The sequence below is a fragment of the Pipra filicauda genome, unplaced genomic scaffold, assembly GCF_003945595.2.
Source record: "Pipra filicauda isolate LSUMZ 115617 unplaced genomic scaffold, ASM394559v2 scaffold323_size1005334_pilon, whole genome shotgun sequence".
Lineage (NCBI taxonomy): Eukaryota > Metazoa > Chordata > Aves > Passeriformes > Pipridae > Pipra > Pipra filicauda.
This window is the reverse complement of record NW_024104447.1, coordinates 892,124-914,860: the sequence shown is the minus strand read 5'-3', so window position 1 is coordinate 914,860 and position 22,737 is coordinate 892,124. Positions and strand designations below refer to the sequence as shown.

Sequence of the window (22,737 nt, the reverse complement as noted above, 5' to 3'; positions counted from 1 at the left end):
GTGTCTGAACACCCTGGTGTTTGTCAGTGCTATATGAAAACATGATTCCCACTTTCCTGTGGAATTACAGCTCCAAGTTCATCTCCACGTGTGGGGAATCTACAGGAAGGAGCTGCACGCCCAGCTCTGATGCCTCAGCCAGTACCTGCAGCACAACCCATCCCTCTCCAGTGAGTTATAGCCCCCAAAATCACAGAATTACAGAATCACCAAATGGTTTGGGTTGAAATGAGCTTAAAGATCATCTTGTTCCACCCTTCTGTCACCTCCAGGGACACCAGGAAGGTTGTGGGAAGGTACAAGGAATGGCTCATAGCAAGGAGAAATGGGCCTGACCACAAGGTTTTGCTCTGTTTGGTTAAAGTACCTGCTGTTGATATAAGCACTCAACAAAAAACAAGCAAAAGAAGAACAGCCCAGATAAAGAGTGAGACAGCAGAAAAACAGCCTGTCCTCCCCAGAGCCTGTGTTTACCTTCTGAAAACCACAGGTAGCAGTAAAATTAGTAATTGGCAATTAGCAGCCATTTGTCAATGGTTTCCTGGAAGGAATAACTGTGCTCCCCCTCCCCTTCCTGCCACCAGGGTCAGTAGGACAGTACAGGGGATGTTCCAGGAAAGCAAAGAGCTCTGCACAAAAAGGAGCTGGAAAAGGAGCCCGGGGGCTGCTGCTCCTGCTCATGGCCCAGGCCAAGGTGTTCAGCTCTTCTCCTGCTCTTTGGAAACAATCCCAGCATTTCCTGAAAATCAACAGCCAAAATCAACCTGTGTGTCCCCAGCCAGTGACAACTGGATGCTGTCACACAAGGACTGGCAGAGATGGCTTCTCCTCCCAAAAATGCCATTTTTGGGATGTGAAACACCCTTTTTGGGACATGAAACACCTTTTTTGGGACACAAAAGAAAGCAAAGCAGCTTCCAATCACCACTAGGAAACGAGGGTGGGATCTTGGCGGTGTTTTTGTGCCCAGTTCTCCTGGAGGAAGCACTAAAATTCACAACAGGAGTTGAACAAGCTGAGGAAAAATGCTCTGGAAAATCCCACCATGGATTCCAGGCAGGCAGAGTGTCCCTGCCCATGGTGGGTTCCTGCCAAGCATCCGGCACAAACGCTCTGCCCCTTTCAAGTAGTGCCAGGATTTGCTTTGCCCACTATCAGTGGGGATGCCCATTTGGAATCCTACTGGAAAGCTGGGCTTTGTAGGATGTTTTTCCTGGCATTAAAGGCCAAGGTGAACACTCAGTGCTCTTTGGAAAGCCCCAAAACCGGGCTGGCCGGGACAGTGGGAATCATTCCCTGCCGAGACTCACAGGCCTCACCTTTCTGCAGGATCTCCAGATGTTCCCAAAGGATGTCTCCCACAAAGTCAGGCGCCAGCTCCAGGAAGCACTCCTTGCCCAGGGCACAGAGGGCAGCTCCATTCATGCAGAACTTCTGGAAATCCACCTCCTTGAGGCTGAACTCGTTGACCGCCCACATCACCCAGTCCCGCACGTGCGTCTCCGTCCACTGCTGGGGATCTGCAGGAGGGATCCAAGAGTGAGCAACCACGAGCACCTTTCCCGGGAAAACAGGGCACAAACAGTGCTCCAGCTGCACAGCCTCAGCCCATGGAGACTGGCAGCCCACTGGCACCAGGGTGGGGAGGGAACACCACACCCAGTTTGGCTCAGCCCCATTGTACACATATTTCAGACAATCAGCTTTGGATTTGTTTGGGACTTCCAATAATCAAGGGAGTCAATTCTCTGACTCCCTTCTCCCACCCTTTTTCTCTGATTTTTTGGGTTCTCCCTGTCACCAGTTTGACTTGTTGTACTCCCTGCTGCTTCTCCCTATAGTGGAGATGACTTATCCACGTTTTTCCAGCTGAAGCTGCCGAGAAACAAGGCAATCCCACCTGAAGAGAACCAACAAAGGGATGGCGGACTTGGAGAATTCATGGAGAATTCCAGGCAGTCTGGCTGGAGGACACAGTCCCTGTGGATACCAGGGCTGCTCACGGGGAAGAGCCTGTCTCACCTTTGGGAATTCCCAGCCGCTGCTGCTCCTTGGCGAAGCCACTGAACGTGGCTTTCAATGCCTGGGACATCATTTCCTTGCTGCTGGGAGTTAATAAAGGCACATCGGCACATTCCATGTCTGCAAAAGAGCAGGAGAGAGAGATGGCCATGAGGACAGGAGTGGGAAAGGGGCCCGGAGTCATGCTGGCCAGGTGACACGGTGCACGTGGAATGTGCTGCTGGAATTGGACAGTGAGACCAAAGACCTTTCCTGACATCAACCTGCTGGGCTTCATCATCCCAGGAGTGTCTGGAGCCTGGGACAAAGCTGAGCAGCTCCAGACACCAAGGAAGGCAAAGAATCCCACACCAGGGTGAGCAAGAAAAGAGGGGAAAAAGCATCCCTGAATTCCCGCTCCATTGTCCCAGTCCAGAGACAAACAAGGGGAAAATTAAAGAGTTTTAGAAAATCCTTTATTCCAGAAAATTCTTCCCTGGGAGGGTGGGGAGGCCCTGGCACAGGGTGCCCAGAGAAGCTGTGGCTGCCCCATCCCCAGAAGTGTCCAAGGCCAGGTTGGAGCAACCTGGGATGGGGGGAAGGTGTCCCTGCCCACGGCAGGGGGAGGCACTGGATGGGCTTTAAGGTCCCTTCCAACCCAAACCAGTCCAGGATTCCATGATTCCATGAAAAAGGGAGCTGCCAGCAGGCTGAGAAAGGATGGGGAACCAGCAGAAAACTCATTTGAGGAGGAAGGGAAAACAAAGAGCTGGCAAATCCCTCATTAGCCCGGAGTTACATCATGCCTAGCCCGTGGCACCGAATGACAGATCCAGGGGAGTCAGGAAGGACGTGCAGCCACCCTATGGGAGAGAGGGGCCAGGCCAAGCCAGGCCTGCAGTGAGCCCTGAGGAGAAGCAAACCTCATCCTGCTTTTTTTTTTTATGCCTTTTTCTGATTTGTTTGGAAGGAGGTGGATATTTGTAGCCAAAGAGTTTCACAGACAAAAGCAACTGTTTGAGAAAAAAATTAGAATAAAGGTTTGGCTCTTTTTCCTACTTTATAAGTATTCCTGAAAAACATCTTTGATGGAGAAGGAAAGCCTCCCACAACCACCATCCCAAAAACTGAACTTTACCGGCCTCATATGGAAATCTTCCACCTGAGCTTGGTTTAGCACCGTAGCCTAGTGGAAGTTTTTCCATGAAAACTCACTGGAAAAACGATAACACAGGCAAACTCTTGGGTGTTTTCATGAATATCTGGACATGGACATGAAAAATCAAAGAATTCTCTGTTTTGTGGGAATGCCACCATGGATTTCCATGGCTCTAAGTTCGTTTCAGCTCTGATTTAATGAGCAAAATGCTGGTCAGTGCTTGTTTTAGACAATGTTGAGTGAATCCCTGATAAAATATGGATTCAAGGCTGGACACAGTGCTGCAGTCCCCAGTGCAGCAGAGCTGCTTCCCAGTCTGACCCAGTCTGGGGGTCCTGCTCCACTCACATCCTCCACAGCCAAACTCCTGGGCATCACTTCAAGGCCAAACAACACAATGTGGGGGCTTTTTTCCAAGTGGGAATCTCAGGGTTGGGCCAATAGGATTATTGGGCACTGGTGGAATCACCATCCCTGGAACTGTTCAAAAGACATGTGGATGTGGCACTTGGGGACGTGGTTGGGTGGTGGGATGGCAGTGCTGGGGGAATGGTTGGACTGGATGATCTGGGAGGGCTTTTCCAACACAAATGACTCTGTGATTCCATGGATAAGCTCTGTAGCACAGGGTGAGGGTGACCGTGACCAAAGCAGCCCCAAATCATCCTCTGGATGCAATGAATGCAGTTCCACTGCCAAGCCAAACAGAGCAACTCCTCTGCCTCCATTTCTGCCCCTTCCACCTCTCAGCCCCCACTAAAATCCAGGCTAAAATCAGCCCTTCTCTTTAACCCCCTCCCACCTCAGTCACCAAGGCACTCAAGGAATGATTTGCAGACTCTTTGCTCAGGCAGGACCAGTAAAATTCCTGACCCCAAGTCTCTGGGGACCCAGTTCCTCCCCACATAAATCCAGGATTGCTGCCACAGTGGCAGCATCAGGACCTTCGAAAGCAAATCCCACATTCAAGGGCTATTTGGCAAATTACACTTCATTATTTACTGGATTTGGCTGGAGAGGGCACGGAAAAATGAGCAGCCACCCTTGTTATCTCTGTTCCCCATCTGCTGCCTCGAGATAACACTGGGAGAAAGTGGTTCAGTGCCCCTTTCCCTTCATCCTCATGTTACATTTTAATGCTTTGCTTTCTGTGGTTTCAGGGACCACCCAGGAATCCCTCCCCTCCTTGCCTGGTTAAACAGCAGCTCCTGCTCCCGCCTGCCATGGGAAGATGAGTCAGAGTCGGGCTGAGAAAACAGTTCTAACCCCAATTTTTACACTGAATCACTCGTGAAAACCTGTGTGGAGGTGACTTCCTTAGGCGAGACACCACGAGCAGGGCGAGGGAGGTGAAAAAACGTGGGTTTATCTCTGCAACAGCAAATATCTCTCCCTGATCCCCCCTGTTTTCTCCTGCAGGGTCCGTGGGGTTGGGCTTGTTCAGACCCAGAATCAATTTTTCAGTAGCGGGGGGATAAGGTTTCGGTTTAGGAAGGTGAACGCTGAGCTCTGCACAAACAACATGTCAAAACAGGGGAGACTTAAAAGTGATTCCCGGGGAGAGGTCATGGAGAAGCAAACAGTCTGTTTTCAAATAAAAAAAAACCCCATGCCAGAGGAGGGTTTCTATTTAAACACCAAAAGCAGCCCAAATGTGCATTTCAAGGCTTCTCCTTGAAGACATGTTGTACTCGGCAGATTTAGGGTTGAAACATCATCTATTTTTTCCTGTTAAATCGTAGCTGCTTGTTCACATTTCTGCAGAGGACAGAGCAGCCCCAAAGCCCTGAGCCTGCAAACGCTCCCTGAAGCCTTGGTTTGGTCAGCGGGGTCCCACAGCTCTGTAAAACTCTGTAAAACTCACATGGGTAAAACCAAACGTGGGTGAAAAGCTCTGCAGACGTGTTTGTGGGCAAGGCTTGGCTTTGTGACCTGAGAAACACATGAGGGATGGAGAGTTTTTAATCTAAATTCTGTCTCTGCTGGTTTGGAGATACTGAAGTTACTTAAATATCCTTTTCTTTGTTAAACCCTAAGTGTATGAGGAGCATGATGGGCTTCACCCAGCTCTGCCTGATGTAACTTGAGGTGTTCTGTGCAAGGCCAGGAGTTGGACTGGATGATCCCTGTGGGTCCCTTCCAAACAATTATAATTCCATGAGCTTTGCTGGGTGCTGGGTGCATGGGGAGTTCCTTCCCATGGAGGAGAATCCAGCCTTGGCGATGTCCTCCAGCCATTCACCTCCAGTTTGGGATTCCTAAAGCTCAGAGCACAGCACAGCTTCGGGAATAAAAGCAACAAGCCGGGCTTAGCTCGCCTGGTTTCAGCTTTCCCTGCCATCTGAAACCTGTTTCCAAGAGTTTGATCAAATCTTGCCCAAATCAAACACGTCCCTTTGCGCCCCTCCTGCTGCCCACAGAGCACACACACCAGGGACAGAGCCAGCCCCGGGCAAACAGAGCACACACAGCACACACACACACCAGGGACAGAGCCAGCCCTGGGCAAACAGAGCACACACAGCACACACAGAGCACACACAGCACACACAGCACACACAGAGCACACACAGCACACACAGCACACACAGAGCACACACAGAGCACACAGCACACACAGAGCACACACAGCACACACAGAGCACACACAGAGCACACGCAGCACACACAGAGCACACACAGCACACACAGAGCACACACACACACCAGGGACAGAGCCAGCCCCGGGCAAACAGAGCACACACAGCACACACAGAGCACACACACAGCACACACAGAGCACACACAGCACACACACAGCACACACAGAGCACACACAGAGCACACACAGAGCACACACAGCACACACAGAGCACACACAGAGCACACACAGCACACACACAGCACACACAGAGCAAAACACAGAGCAAACCAGACACACACAGCACACACAGCACCACAGAAACACACAGCACACAGAGCACACACAGAGCACACACAGCACACACAGCACACAGAGCACACACAGCACACACACAGCACACACAGAGCACACACAGAGCACACACAGAGCACACACAGCACACACAGAGCACACACAGAACACACAGAGCACACACAGCACACACAGAACACACACAGAGCACACACAGAACACACAGAGCACACAGAGCACACACAGAGCACACACAGAGCACACATACAGCACACAGAGCACACAGAGCACACACAGAGCACACACAGCACACAGAGCACACACAGAGCACACACACAGCACACACAGCACACAGAGCACACACAGAGCACACACAGAGCACACACAGAGCACACACACAGCACACGCAGCACACACAGAGCACACACAGCACACACAGAGCACACACAGAGCACACACAGAGCACACACACAGAGCACACACAGCACACACAGAGCACACACAGAGCACACACAGCACACAGAGCACACACAGCACACACAGAGCAGACACAGCACACACACAGCACACAGAGAGCACACACAGCACACACACAGCACACACAGAGCACACACAGAGCACACACACAGCACACACAGCACACACAGAGCACACACAGCACACACACAGCACACACAGAGCACACACAGCACACACAGAGCACACACAGCACACAGAGCACACACAGAGCACACACAGCACACACAGCACACAGAGCACACACAGCACACACACAGCACACACAGAGCACACACACAGCACACACAGAGCACACACAGCACACACAGAGCACACACAGAACACACAGAGCACACACAGCACACACAGAACACACACAGAGCACACACAGAACACACAGAGCACACACAGCACACACAGAACACACACAGAGCACACACAGAACACACAGAACACACACAGCACACACAGAACACACAGAACACACACAGAGCACACACAGAACACACAGAGCACACACAGCACACACAGAACACACAGAGCACACACAGAGCACACAGAGTACACACAGCACACACAGAGCACACACACAGCACACACAGAGCACACACAGAGCACACACAGAGCACACACAGCACACACACACAGCACACACACAGCACACACAGCACACACACAGAGCACACACACACAGCACACACAGAGCACACACAGCACACACACAGCACACACACAGAGCACACACAGAGCACACACAGAGCACACACAGCACACACAGAGCACACACAGAGCACACATACAGCACACAGAGCACACAGAGCACACACAGAGCACACACAGCACACAGAGCACACACAGAGCACACACACAGCACACACAGCACACAGAGCACACACAGAGCACACACAGAGCACACACAGAGCACACACACAGCACACGCAGCACACACAGAGCACACACAGCACACACAGAACACACACAGAGCACACACAGCACACAGAGCACACACAGCACACACAGAGCAGACACAGAACACACACACAGCACACACAGAGCAGACACAGAACACACACAGAGCACACACAGAGCACACACAGAGCAGACACAGCACACACACAGCACACAGAGAGCACACACAGCACACACACAGCACACACAGAGCACACACAGAGCACACACAGAGCACACACAGCACACACAGAGCACACACAGCACACACACAGTACACACAGAGCACACACAGAGCACACACAGCACACACACAGCACACACAGAGCACACACAGCACACACAGAGCACACACAGAGCACACAGAGCACACACAGAGCACACACAGAACACACAAAGAGCACACACAGCACACACAGAGCACACACAGCACACACAGAGCACACACAGCACACACACAGAGCACACAGAGTACACACAGAGCACACACAGAGCAGACACAGCACACACAGAGCACACACAGCACACACAGAGCACACAGAGCACACACAGAGCACACACAGAGCACACACAGAGCACACACACAGCACACACAGCACACACAGCACACACACAGAGCACACACAGAGCACACACAGAGCACACACACAGCACACACACAGCACACACAGCACACACACAGAGCACACACACAGCACACACAGCACACACACAGCACACACAGAGCACACACAGCACACACAGAGCACACACAGAGCACACACAGAGCACACACACAGCACACACAGAGCACACACAGCACACACAGCACACACAGAGCACACCACAGAGCACAACAGCAGGCAACACACAGCACAACACAGCACCAACGAGCAACACACACAGAGCACACACAGCACACACAGAGCACACACACAGCACACACAGAGCACACACAGAGCACACACACAGCACACACAGAGCACACACAGCACACACAGCACACACACAGCACACACAGAGCACACACAGAGCACACACAGAGCACACACACAGCACACACAGAGCACACACACAGCACACACAGAGCACACACAGCACACACACACAGCACACACAGCACACACACAGCACACACAGAGCAGACACAGCACACAAAGAGCACACACAGAGCACACACAGCACACACAGAGCACACAGAGCACACACAGAGCACATACACAGCACACACAGAGCACACACAGAGCACACACACAGAGCACACACAGCACACACACAGAGCACACACAGCACACACACAGAGCACACACAGAGCACACACAGCACACACACAGAGCACACACAGAGCACACACAGCACATACACAGCACACACAGCACACACACAGCACACACAGAGCACACACACAGCACACACAGCACACACACAGCACACACAGCACACACACAGCACACACACAGCACACACAGAGCACACACAGAGCACACACAGCACACACACAGAGCACACACAGAGCACACAAAGAGCACACACAGCACACACAGAGCACACACAGCACACACAGAGCACACACAGAGCACACACAGAGCACACACAGCACACACAGAGCCAGCCCCGGGCCCGGCTGTTCCACTGAGCTCAGCTTAGAGAGTTCAGGGCTTTAATGGCCAAAGCCAGCGCAGCAGCAGGGCCCAGGCGAGCTGGGTCTGCTGGCTGAGCTTATGAGGCCCATCAAAGCCTCCCTGCCACTTGGCTGCCTGGATGCCAGGTCCTCCCTCTGCCCTCCCTCTGCACCCCTGCCCCGACTGGGAACTGCCTTTGATTTTCCTCCTGGGAGAGCGGGCAGGGTGTGAGGGGTTGATTTTTAAGTACTACCAGGAGCTGCAGTCGCCCTGGAAAATTGTGTCACCAGCAGCTCCAGCATCTGTGCAGCAGAGAGAAGTGATTTGCCTCACACAAGGGAGGCAGAGAGGGACAACTTCTCATCTGGCCACAGTTTCCCAAAGCTTCACCAAACCAGAACCCTCCAGCTCCCTGATATCCCTGGGAATGGGACTTTGGACAGACAAGAGGATAATGACAACCCTGACATCCCCTCTGTACCCCAGATGGGTTCTGCTAAGGGGGACCTGCCCAAACCCCCAAACCCCACGTGGGACACGGAGCCTGAGAAAACCCGCAGCAGAGAGGCCGAGATCACCGAGTTCATCCCCCAGCCAAATTCCCACTCTGCTCTCACCAGGCTCCACTTGGATAAACTATTTCCACACATCTGATCTTATTAAAGGCCTGGGATTTACAAACTTTAGGGATTTTGACCTTAAAACGCAAGAACCTCCTCTGCAGGCCAGAGCAGCTGATTGCACAAGGGCAAGAAATGGAAAATAAAGAAGATGCTCTGAGCACAGGGATGGGAGCAAAGGCATCTGTCATTCGAGTTCCCACTCGGGGTCACTGACTCCTCAAAGCTCCCCTCGGCCACTCACTTTTTTTTTCCATCTCAGCCCCAGTGTGTCCTTGTCTGGTGTCCCGTGTGGAAATGGGTGTACAGAGGGTCAGAGTGGAGCCACCTGACCCCGCAGCCACCTCGGAGGGATGGACACCAAGGTCAGGAAGCCAGTGTGCCCAGTGTCCCCCTCCTCCTCCTCCCCAGCCCAGAGCATGAGGAGAACACGGGGATTGCAGGGTGGCTTGACAGAGGTCCAGGGACAAGGGGGAAAAATGGCTTTGAAATGAAATAGGATAGATTTAGATGAGATTTTAGGGAGATATTCTTCCCTGTGAGGCTGGGGAGGCCCTGGCACAGGTTGCCCAGAGAAGCTGTGGCTGCCCCAACCCAAGGCCAGGTTGGAGCAGCCTGGGCTAGTGGAAGGTGTCCCTGCCCAGGGCAGGGGGTGGGACTGGATGAGCTTTAAGGTCCCTTCCAACCCAAACCATTCTGGGATTCCATGATTAAGTTTGGGAGGAGACGGTTGGTTTCAAATGAGAACATTTGATGAGAGTCAAGAAAAATCATCCCTTGGGACTGTGCATCCAAGGGCTTTCTGAATTTGTGCCCACCTCCCTCAAAACACCTCAGGCCTTGAGCCCTGAGGCAGCTGAGATCCTCCCTGAGTCCATTTGGAGCTGCCCACAATCCAGGACATTCCTCCACCATGGGATGAGCGCAGTGGAGCAGGAGGAGTTTCTCAGAGCCTCTGCAGAGCCTCTGCAAACAGGGCTTTGCTCCTTTCCCCTCTTCCCACGAGCCCACAGTGAGTCCATGAGCACCAAACCCCTGGATCCCTCCACCTCTAGCCCACCCCAAGCCTGACACTGTCCATGCTGAGCCCCCTCCACCCCATCCCGAGGATCCAAACCAGGGCAGAGTCAGGGATGGGGGAAGCTGAAACACGGATTACCCGATGTCCCCCAGCTGGGGACGCCCTCTTTAACACAGAGAATGAAAAGAAATACATTCCTTAAGAGGAAATACATTTTCTTGCAAAAAACCTTTTTGGATAAATTCTAAATTTCTGCTGCAGTTGCACTCAAGCTTTGTATGGCATTGTCAGTGAGAGACAAGTTCTCTAAATATACACAAATATGGTTTGTTTGCTACTTTATTTGAACTTATTTAACCTGCCTGACCCACAGCAATCATCCATTAGGCTGATTTTAATGTGCAGCCTGAATTATCATAGAATCATAAAATTATCATAGAATTATCTAAATTATCATAGAATGGCTTGGGTTGAAGGAGACCTTAAAGATCATCTCGTTCCAACCTCCCTGCCATGTGCAGGGGACCTTCCCCCAGACCCCTGAATGGTTACTCCAATCTAGTGGATGGTTCCTCCAAACCCTGAGTTTCTCAGAGCCTCTGCAAGGACCAACATGGGTTTGCTGTCCCTGCCTCTTCCCACGAGCCCACAGTGAGCCCATGAGCACCAGAGCCCTGGATCCCTCCAGCTCCAGCCTGACACTGCCCCAGCTCATCCCCCACCGCGCTGAGCCCCCTCCATCCCATCCCATCCCATCCCATCCCATCCCATCCCATCCCATCCCATCCCATCCCGAGGATCCAGCCCAGGGACAGGGGAAGCTGAAGCGCACGTTTCCCAATGTCCCCCGGCTGGGAAGGTTCAGCAGCAGAGAAACCTTTCTCAGGATCAGAGGAGGCTGAGGGGAGAGGGGGGCCTGGAGCCCAGACCCTTCCCACGCTCCCCTCCGAGGCGCCCGGGCACCGCGGGGGCACCGCGGGGGCACCTCGGCCCCAGCTCAGGTTTCCAGCCCCAGCAGGCACCTCCAGCCCCCTCGGGCAGCTCTGCCTTTCCCAGGTGCCCCCGCCCTGGAGCAGGGGCAAATCACCCCGGCTGAGCCCCCTGTTATTTAGGCAGGATTAGGCAAAAATTTGTGTGCACTTTTGAACTGTTTTCACAAGCGCTGCCTCTCACTCCCACGCAGGAAGCAGGAGAGGAGCCGGCCTGTTCCAATTAGGGCTCCTCGGACCCAAAGGGCAGCGAAATTCAACGGGGGGAAAGGGAAAGTGGGACAGAAAGCTGGGAAAAAAGGGACCACAAGGAAATCTGGGAAGCGGGGACAGATGGGGAGCAGGGCTAAGCACAGGGAGATGGGATGGGAGCAGAAGGGGAGGTTTGCTTCCCCTTCCTGCAGCAACTCGCCAGAGACCGGCCCTGCTTCCCTCTGCTTAAAAGGCGCAGACATTTGCTATTTTAATTTAAAATAAATATATTTCTTTTAAAAAAAAAGAAAGGAAAAGAAAAATAAGTCCTTTTTTTCTCTCCTTCAAGCAGCGAAAAATAAATACTCTGAGATGAAAGCTGAGCTTCAAGAGAAAAAACAAGAGAGGAAACCGAAAGCCCACAGTGCTTAGAGCTGCAGAAAGCCCAACAAAGCCAGCTTTTTTCCGGCCTTCAGCAGCTTTCTTATGGAGATGTGGTGTGTCATGGGGGCCAGCTCTTCCCCTAAGAAAAGGGCTTGAAAAGTGCATATCTCTAAATGCATTTCTTCCCAAAGTTTGGACTCTCAGCACCTCGAGGGAGAGGGAGGAAGGTTGAGGTGCTGGGATGCTCCACTGGGCTCCGGGCTTTGGGCACAAAAGCAGAATGGAAACATCTCTCTTGGGTGCGAGGTGGGCGCTTGAGGGAGATGTGTCCACAAGGAAAACTGCACATGGAGCAACCCCAGGGTGAGGGAGGGCTGGTTTGGGCACTGGGTATCCTCAGCAGGTGAAGGATGCTGCAGCCACCACCCCCAAGGCATTCAGGCTCCTTCTCCTGCCTCTCCCTCTCTCCCAGCTTTACAATGTGGGTGCTGGCCAGCAATCCTGGGAAAGCAGCATCCCTAAGAGTCCCAGAAGGTCACAGGGAACAGCCTGATGGTCACCTTGCTCCATCCTCCCCACTTCTGTGGGAGAGAGGAGGGAATGAAGTGCTAGAGAAAGCCCAGAGCAAAACCACAGCACTTGAGTCAAGGCTGCAATTACAGCAAAGCTGCCCAGCTCAGCACAGGGACAGGGCCTGCAGCTCCTCTCCCTGCAGCAGCTCAGAGCAGGGCTGCCCTTGCCTGGGAATTTGCTGCATCCTCCCCATTTCAGCCCCTGGAAGGAGCACAGATGGATAAGAGCAAGCACCAGGGAGATGTGGCCACCTCTGGGGTTGGGGAATGTGGCCACGGTCTAACTGCTCATCAGGACTCTCGCAAGCTTTCAGCAGGAAGATCTTTCATCAAGGAAAGTTTCAGCATTATTGTCCAGAGAAGCTGTGGCTGCCCCATCCCTGGAAGTGTCCAAGGCCAGGTTGGACGGGGCTTGGAGCAACCTGGGCTCATGGAAGGTGTCCCTGCCCATGGCAGGGGGTGAAAAAAAATGGTCTTTAATTTCCCTTCCCACCCAAACCAGTCTGGGATTCCATGATTCCGTGATTCCATGATTCAGAGAATCAGAATTCCAGGCTCTGGCCAGTGAGGAGAGGGGACTATGGAAATGGTTCACCTATTACAGTCATCAATGAAACCATTTTGCCCTATATCTCCTCTGTGAGATTCCGTTCTCCATGATTTTCCAGCTCTTTCCCTCTGGCAGCTCTCCTCAGAGCATGGAGCAAAAAGATCTTCCATCAAGGAAAATCTCAGCATTGTTGCCCAGAGAAGCTTTGGCTGCCTCGTTCCTGGAAGTGTCCAAGGCCAGGCTGGACCAGCCACTAGTGGAAGGTGTCCCTGCCCATGGAATGAGATGAGCTCTGCTGTCCCTTCCAACCCAAACCATTCTGGGATTGCATGGTTCTAAGCTGAGGTGCTACAGGGTGGTTTAGCCCCAGCACCACTGTGAGCACAGCTCCAGACCCTCCCACACTGGTGAACACTCTTGAACCAGCTCCAAACCTCTCTTTAAAAGTCACTTTAGATTTAACAGCATCACAACTAAAATCTTCCACAAGCCTTTCCCAAACCCTGCACCCTGATGGCAGAGTCCAGAGTTTAATTAAACCCCTGCAGAGTTGGACACAGCCAGAGCAGGGGCTGCAGCCAGCAGGAACAAACTCCCGTGCCCAAACCCCTCCTGCCCGGGAGCCAAAGCCGGAGTCAAAGCCTTTTCAGCAGCCTTAACGCCCTTCACCCTCCTGCTTTCCCGAGGGACCATCGAGTCCCCTCTGGAGACAGGATTAGCATCTCCCTCTCAGGCTCCTTTGCCTCGGCTCATTCCTCAGCAGGGCGGGAGGACACTCCCAGCGGGGTGCAAACCTGTGAGCCACGGCTTCCCCCGGGATAATGCGCCCTAATCCCCGCTAACTACCCGCTAAAGAGCTCTAATCCCCGGGCACCGGCACACACGAGCCGGGCTGGGCTCAGCAGAGCCTGCCATGGACACCCGGCCCCGCCGAAAGGAGGTCAAGTGCAAAGAGCCAGCCCAGGTCACGCCCCAGGCAGCTGCACCACCTCTGGGAGATGCTCCTCTGAGACCCACCCAGCTCCTCACACCCCACACACCTCCAACTGCTCCACAGAAACGGGAAAAAACGGGCAAAACCTTCCGAGCACACGAGCAGATGTTCATGGCTCTTGGCACGGTGCCCGAGGCATTCCCAGGGTGCCTGAGGGATGGACACGGCCACCAGGAGCCTCTGGAAATTCCTGGGGCTGGGCTGGGAGCCCTCAAGGCTTCCACAGCCACAGGAGCACAGCTTGAGCCCTCCAGAGCAACCCCAGAGCAACCCCAGAGCAACCCCAGAGCAATGCCAGAGCAACCCCAGAGCAACCCCAGAGCAACCCCAGAGCAATGCCAGAGCAACCCCAGAGCAACCCCAGAGCAACCCCAGAGCAATGCCAGAGCAATGCCAGGCTGGGCTGCACTTCCACAGCCACAGGAGCACAGCCTGAGCCCTCCCAGAGCAATGCCAGAGCAATGCCAGGCTGGGCTGTGTTTCCTTGGCCACAGGAGCACGGCCTGAGCCCTCCCAGAGCAATGCCATGTGGGGCTCCAGCACTCCAGGGAGGAGACAGTGGGCTGGGTCATCCCCACCCACCTGCAAGAGCTCCCATTTCTCTCATGCCAGGTTAAAAGCAGGAATCCTGTTCTTCTCACCTTGAATCTTTGGCTGGTGATGCCATTTCTGGCATCTTTGATGAAGGAGGGATGGGACTGCAGGATTTACCCAAAGAGAAGGATGTATCCCAGTACCCTGAGACAGGTTTTTCCTGGGCTGCAGAAGCACATGGGATGCTACCAAGGAACTACTGTAATCACACCAGGCAGTTCAGATGGAGCATTTCTCCTCCAAATAAACCCTCACTCTCTCCTCCAGATTTTAATCTCCCTCTTCATCATCCAGGGACAGGGACAGACACAAAGGGAGTTCAGCTCCAACACCTCCAGCTGCTGCTCCAGGCTGGGGCTGCCAACAGTCTCCCAGCAAGGGAGAGCAGGGATTTTGCAAGGCCTGGGTTGAGGATAATTGGCAGAACATTGTGCAGGAAGATGCTGTCAGGATGGGAAGTGTGAAAGGGAAGGCTGAGATCTCTTGGCAGGGCTGTCCCCTCGCAGCAGGGAGAAGGGCCAAGGAGCCTTCACTCATGCTGAGCTCTTTCATCACCCCACAGAGACATCCCAAGCCCTCCAAGTGGGCTCAAACACACCTGAGGAACATGCTGAGCCAACATATTTGGGGAGCTGCTACATGTGACCTCCCAGCTCGGGGTGGTTTCATCCCACAGTCCTGCTGATCCATGGGAAGTGGCTCCATGCCCCAATTATTGTGGTGCCCATCCCCATGACATGACACACTTCTGATGTAGATGTCTCTGCTGCTGGGAACACACTGATCCCTAAAAGGAGCCTCTCAATTATCCTTGCCTTGGGAAGGGATCAGACATGCAGATACTCAGCCAAACCCCTCCAATCCGTCTGTCCCAAGGAATTCCCCAACCTTCCCATGATTTTCCTGCCTAGACTGATGTCTCGGAGTCCTGACCTCAGCCTTGTCCCCAGGCTGAGTCAATGCCACGTCACAGCAGACACGAGGGGCCCACATGGCAGGAGGTGCCCTGGAGCTGAGATGAACAACCCTTGAAATATCTCCATCCACATCAAACTCACTCTCCTTGCCTCCCCAGCTCTCCCATTCACACCCCAGGAATGCTGCAGCTGGAAGGGCTGGACCTGCTGGTGTCCATCCACCCAGAGTGCCTTTGGTCACGAGGGGAAGGGATTCCTCAAGCCTGGCACTTCTACCCATGATGCAGTGAGCAGGGAGCAGTGATGCAGAAGGATCAGAGGATGAGGAAGGGAGGCTGGGCAGTCCTGGGTCACCTCCCAGCACACGCTGCCCCAGGGGCACTGGGCAAACCTCACCACAGCCCTGAGCAGCTGCAGATTCCTGCCCAACCCACCCCCACCTCCGCAGCCTCCTCGGCCACCCCTTCGCCCCAGGGCAGTGCCAGCCAGACATTGCACAGCCACAACAAACCCGGCATTGCTCAATGGGAGGGGCAAGCTGCAGCGTGTCACATCCCCCTGGATCACAGAGGGATCTTATCACATCCCCCTGGATCACAGAGGGATCTTATCACACCCCCCTGGATCACAGAGGGATCGTGTCACACCCCCCTGGATCACAGAGGGATCGTGTCACACCCCCATGGATCACAGAGGGATCGTGTCACACACCCCTGGATCACAGAGGGATCATTTCACAATCCCCTGGATCACAAAGGGATCGTGTCACACCACCCTGGATCACAGAGGGATCATTTCACAATCCCCTGGATCACAGAGGGATCGTGTCACACACCCCTGGATCACAGAGGGATCATTTCACAATCCCCTGGATCGCAGAGGGATCGTGTCACACCCTCTGGATCACAGAGGGATCATTTCACAATCCCCTGGATCACAGAGGGATCGTGTCACACCCTCTGGATCACAGAGGGATCACAGAGGGACCGTGTCACACCCTCTGGATTGCATAGGGATCGTGTCACAGCCCCTGGATCACAGAGGGATCATGTCACACCCCTCTGGATCACAGAGGGATCACAGAGGGACCGTGTCACACCCTCTGGATTGCATAGGGATCGTGTCACAGCCCCTGGATCGCAGAGGGATCGCTGCTGCCGTGCCCAGAGAAAGCCCTTGCTCTGATATCAGCCTTTGACAGCATCTCTTTGTTTTTCCATCCATCTGGGAGTGCTCTGGCTCTGCCCAGGAAGCACTGGCAGCACTCCACGGGTATGTGCAGAGGAGGAGAAGGAGCCCGAGAGCTTCACCCCGTGCTCACCTGGTGACTGCCAGGTCCCCATGTCCCTCACCCCTTCCTGCCCAAGGACCTGCCACCACACACAGGGACTCCAGGTCCGCCCTCCCCATCATCCCATTGCAGTTTGCAAAGGGGGAGAGGAGATTTTAGGGTATTTAACTCTGAAATCAAACAAATAATTGCACAGGCCTTTTGCAAACAGATCAGGGTCGGGAGGTCAGAGAGCAGCTGGTAAATCTCAGCACTGTTTGCTCTGCCTAAATAATATTAGACCAAGGATAATCAATCATTTTAATCAACAAAATTATTTATAACTGTTTAGAGCAAATAGTGAACTCTGCCAGCAGCTGCCAAGAGATGGCAGGTAATGATCCACACACCTCCAATGCCCCTGCACTGTGGATTGATTCTTTGCATCACTGCATTTACTCCCCTGAAGACTCACAAGTGCCTTGACCCTCTCTGAGGGTCTCCCTCCTCCCTCCCCAGGGCTCACAAATATCACCCCACAGCCCCTCTGCAGCCAAAATCAAACCCAAAGGGGCTCACAACAGTCCCTGCACACTCCCAGCACCTTCCCTGCACAAGCTGCTCCCAGCACAGCATCATCCCCCAGGAGGGAGGGAGAACCACCTGACAGGAGAGGGAGAAGATGCTCAAAGCCAGGGAGCCGCTGCTGCTGTTTGCTGCCCGAGCCAGCCCCCTGTCCTGGGCTCTACTGATGCCACCAAATGCCACCTCCATGGGCACCACCCATGTCCCACACCCCCACCCTCACGCTCCTAGCCCCAGCCCCGGGACAGGCTCTGCACAGCCTCCAACACAGGAGGCTTTTCCTGGCTGGGCTGGAAGCTGTGCAAGCCCAGGGATCGCTGCAGAGGGGAGAACCAGGGTCAGTCTCACATCTAGGACCAGGAGGGGATGGGACAAGGCCACCCCTGGGTGCTGCCTGCCAGTTCATCTCCCTGTCCCTTGTCCCAGCTGCTCAGCATCCCAGGGATGGAGCCAGAGAGGGGCCTGCGAGAAACCTGGGAACCAAAGCTCTCCAGCCCAGGGCAGCGAGTCTCTCAGGAACACCAGGGCCAAACCAACCTCATCCCACAACTTCCCAGGAAAAATGCTCCTGGTATGATTAATTTTTAAGCAGACAAGGAAACAAAGGCAAAGAACAGGGGGATTTTCCCAGGAACACCAAGAGAGCCCCAAGATTAAGCCTCCCCCTCCCAGGGTTTTCACAGAGCTCCTGGCTTTGCCCAGATATGTTACACCACACCACAGCCAGGTTATCAGGATCCTCCTGCACAAGAGCATTTGCCTAATTGACCCCCGGAAGGTCTTCTTTTCCAGCTCCTACTTCTAGGAAACTTCCCACCAGGGAAGAGACCAGCGCAGAGCCTGGGCCAGACAAAGCCCTGGGAAGATGAAGGTGGGAGTGAGCTGGGGAAGGTGGCCAAAGACTGCTGGGCTGCCCCCTCAGCCTCAGTGATCCCCATCCCAGATCCAAGGGCTGTCCAGGATGGGGATTATGTCACCTCTTGGCCTCGGCCTGGGGAGCCAGGAGCAGGCAGGGATAAATCAGAGGTGCTGGGATGTGCCCAGGGGAAGCCTGATCTTGGAAAGCTCAGCGAGGGCTGGGGGGAGAGAGGCTGAGACACTCCCAGCCCTCACATCCACCCCGGCAGCATCCGGAAGCTATTAAGGAATTACAGGCTCCCTGGCCCCGAGCCTTCCCCGGCAGAAGTGCCTGGGAGCAGATGGTGAAAGGGCTGATTGAATTCGGCTGCTCAGGCCAAGAGGCTGTTTAGGAGGAGACGAAATGGGGGAGGGGGTGGAGGGGGTGTCATTTGGCGACTCGGGAGCTGGGAGCCCTTGCCAGGAACTCCAGGAATCCTCCAGCAACCCTAACAAGCTTGGAGGAGCTTCAGCAGGGACTTGGATGTGTGATTTGGGGGTGTGAGATGTCCCGTTGCCCTCGGGAGCTCCTGCTGTTGAGGGGGTGAATCCCTCAGAGAGCCAGAGTTCCTCTCCCCAGGAATCTCCATTCCAAAGGCAGCCTGGCTGCTGGAGTGGCCCAAGGAGGCAGGATGAGCACAGAGCCCCAGGAGCTGTGTGATCCCAAGCCTCAAGCCCAGCTGAGAAGGAGGAAGCACAGGAGCTGTCAGCTCAGCAGCCCTGTCTCCCTCCCAGAAAAATGCAGGTTTCCAAAGATCCTTGATTGCCAACTGGGTCTAATCCCACCCCATCCCCAGTGCCCGTGGGAAAGCCCTGGGCATGGGACCAGACCTCCCAAAGAGCCTTCAGAAGGGGATGGGACTCCAGTGACTCTGCATGGGGAGGAGGTGGGGAAAAAGACCAGGATGAGAGACATGAAGGATGAGAAAGAGCCAGCAGGCAGGAAAAACAAAAAGGATAAATATCTTCGAAAGCCATGCAGGGTGCCAGCCCTGCCGGGGGCAATGCCAGTGCCTGCGGAAAACCCTGAGGGGGAACCCAAATCGCCTGGGGGTGAAGGAAGGGTTTAAACCCTCCCAGGAAAGCAGAGGAGAAAAACCACAAGCCCAAGCTCCGGGCTCCCTGCCCTGGCAAACCAGACCCAGCTCCCAGTGCCCTGTGTCCCAGAGGGAACAGGTACCAACTCTGCCAGCCCTTGTCTCCCAATCCATGCCTGTTTTTCCAAGGGAGCAGGGGTGGGTGGGTCCCCCGGGATCCCAGGCTGAGTGCCCCGGCGGCTCCCCGAGGTTGGGAAATCGGGAGCCTGGGCAGGACGGGCGGGCACGGAGCACTCCGGGGCCGTCAGGAGATCTGTTCTGTTCGGAGCAATCTTTTCCGAGACAAGTCATGAGATTATTCCTTGCCTGGAATTTGCTCCCGCAGCTCCCATCGGCCCCGGAGTGCTGAGTCAAGAGACCGCCGGGGCTGTGCCCTCCCGATGAGTAAATAAATTGCCATGGGGAGCAGGGGGGTTGGGGGGAGCTGGCGCCCGGGCGGGGAGCGGGGTGAGAGGAGGGAGGGGACCCGATGACTCCCGGAGCCTTGGGCTGGGGCTGGATCCCGGCTGGGGCTGGATCCCGGCTTGGCAAGGCACGGGCTTAGTCACAGATTAGTGAGCGCAGTCCACACGCTGTTAAAGGCACACCACACTCCCTCCCCTCCCCTTCCCTTCTTTTTATCCCTTCTTTTTATCCCACTTCTTCCTTCCTCTTCAACTTTTTAAATTTCTTTAAGCCTAACTTTGGCTTTCAGTGAGTGTCCAGGACTGGCAGCCAGGAAGCCAAGGAAGGAGCAGCCCTGGAAGGTGCCAGAGGGTGAGAGGGTCCAGTCTGGGGGTCCCAGAGCCCCTCCTGCCCTCCCCTGCTCACCAGGTCACTCTATAGGATCCATATGGCCCCGGCTGCTCCGGGCTGGGCTGTTTGAAGGCAGAGTCATCCAGCTCGGAGGCAAACAGGCCTTTCATGTTCCAGCCTTTGGAGCCAAACTCCAATCTGGAGCTGCTTAAAGGGATGGAAAGCAGCCCCAGTGCGTAACTGGGCCCCGGCTACTGGGCCAGCTCCGAACCCCCACTGCTGGGGGAGCTGGAAACACAAACATTCCCAGCACGGCGGCTCCGGCATTCCCAGAACCCGGGACAGCCCTCGGACACCCAGCCCAGGGTGCCTGGCAAGCCTTCAAAAGGCTGGGGTTGGGCAATGCCATGGGGTCAGGGCACCAACGCTGCCCCAACCTGCTGGGCTCCAGCCCTGCCCGGGACTGACGCCAGGGACGGAGGAAACGCAGCCATTCCCCACTTCCAGCTGCAAAGCAGGAGGAATGGCGTTCTCTGACCTCATGGAGCAGTTGGGTAACTGTGCCTCGAGCATTTGAAAAGAGAAAGCACTTGGCATCGCGTTTTTCAAACCGCTTCTAACAATAATGTGTAAAAACAGAAGGGGAAAAAAAAAAACCCAGACCCAAATTTCACGTGTTCCGCTCCATCTTTTTTTAATTTTCCAGTGGAAAAAGCCAGGACTCCTCAGCTTTTGCAAGTTGTTTCTTCACAGGGTTCAGGTTTCGGTAAACAATTTCTCAAAACTAAAAGGTAAGAGAAAAAAAAAATCCCCTTTGCTGCTTCCAGAGCACTGCCCAGAATTCAGTGGGTTTGCACAAACACACGCGGGCACCTCGGAAAAAAAACTTGTATGTGGGTCAAAAAGCCACAGTTTGATTATTGTCAGAAATGGTGCTGACAAGGGGGGGAAACAACAGAAAACAACCCCCAAAGCACTGCCCAGTGTCCAGCTCCAGTGGCAGCTTTCCCTTAGTCAGCAGTTTTATCCAGAGGGCATCCCAGGAGAGGCAGCATTCCGGTGGAAATCCCAGCCACGGAGAGGACACACCGCCCTCACCCTGCTCTGGGAGACTGTGAGGCTGAGCCACTCACCTCCCCCAGGCCAGCTCTCACTCCAAACCAGTCACCCACTACTCAGACTGGGAATTCCAAGGGGTGGATGAGTCCAGGCCTGCCTGGTGCTCTGGAGGAGCCAGGGAAGGGCAGAACAGCTGAAAACAGACCCAAATACTGCAAGTAGAGGGAGACCTGGAGCACACTGGGGATGCTCCCTGCATAATGGGAACACCCTGCCTCAGTTTCCCCTAAAACCAGGTCTCATCAAGCCTTTCCTCAATCTCTTTTGGGGTCAGAAGCCCTTCAGCTTTCAAAAAAAGCTGTATCAAAAAAAGAAAGCCCAGTCCCACTGGCTGGCTGCTCCTGAGCTCCCCACCAGCCATCTGAAGAATGCCTTGGAATCACGTCAAATATTTGGGATGGGATGGGGGGAGAGGGGGCACTGAGGGGGGAGCCACTCAGCTTTTGACTCAGTGTCTGGCTTCTTTCATCAGCCCCACATTCCTGCTCCTGCCATCACCCTCCGGGGAAGTGCCACAACCTACACGATCCATGTGGAGCCAATTTAAAATCCCCTCCGTGTAAGAAAGTGCATTTTGTTCATTAACTGGCTCAGAGTGCTCAGCTGGGCTGAGGAGGCAGCTCTGCAGCCATCCCAGAAATGTGGGATCCAGCAGGAATCATCCTCCACAGAGGACCATCCTCCACAGCCACGTCCCAGAGCAGAGCAATGCCCCCTGCAAACCCCCCCAGCACACGGGAGAACCTCAACAACCAGCACCAGCCACCCGAGCTGGAGGTCTCTGCCTCTGCTGGCTTTGGAGGGAAGGTTTAAACAGCAGCAAAAAGCTGGAAAGCAGGGGACTGCTGGAGCAGGGATTGCTGTTGTGCCCAACACCAACTGGGAGATGGTGGGGATGGGAACTGCAGCCCCACAGCCCGACCAGCTCAGGGCCAGACAGAGCCCTTTGACTTTGCACATCCCAATCCACAACTGGGGCTGGGATTTCGATTGTCATTCCCAAGCCAGAGGGAGCCACAGAAAGGAGGGGATTTTCCTCTCTGGGAAAGCCAGCTGCTATTTCTTGGTGCATTTGTAATA

At 54.3% G+C, this 22,737-nt stretch overlaps 1 protein-coding gene across 2 annotated transcripts in view; it reads right to left on the bottom strand.

Moving 5' to 3' along the window:
• Positions 1 to 22,737, bottom strand: part of ETS1 (ETS proto-oncogene 1, transcription factor) — an 82,765-nt gene that overhangs the window by 20,062 nt on the left and 39,966 nt on the right. For both annotated transcript variants that reach the window (XM_039383752.1, XM_027728825.2), the window contains 2 exons: positions 2,023 to 2,142; positions 1,320 to 1,520 (listed from right to left, as the gene is read on the bottom strand). In XM_039383752.1, the coding sequence (XP_039239686.1) occupies positions 1,320 to 1,520; positions 2,023 to 2,142 (321 nt within the window). The remainder of the gene's footprint in view (positions 1 to 1,319; positions 1,521 to 2,022; positions 2,143 to 22,737) is intronic.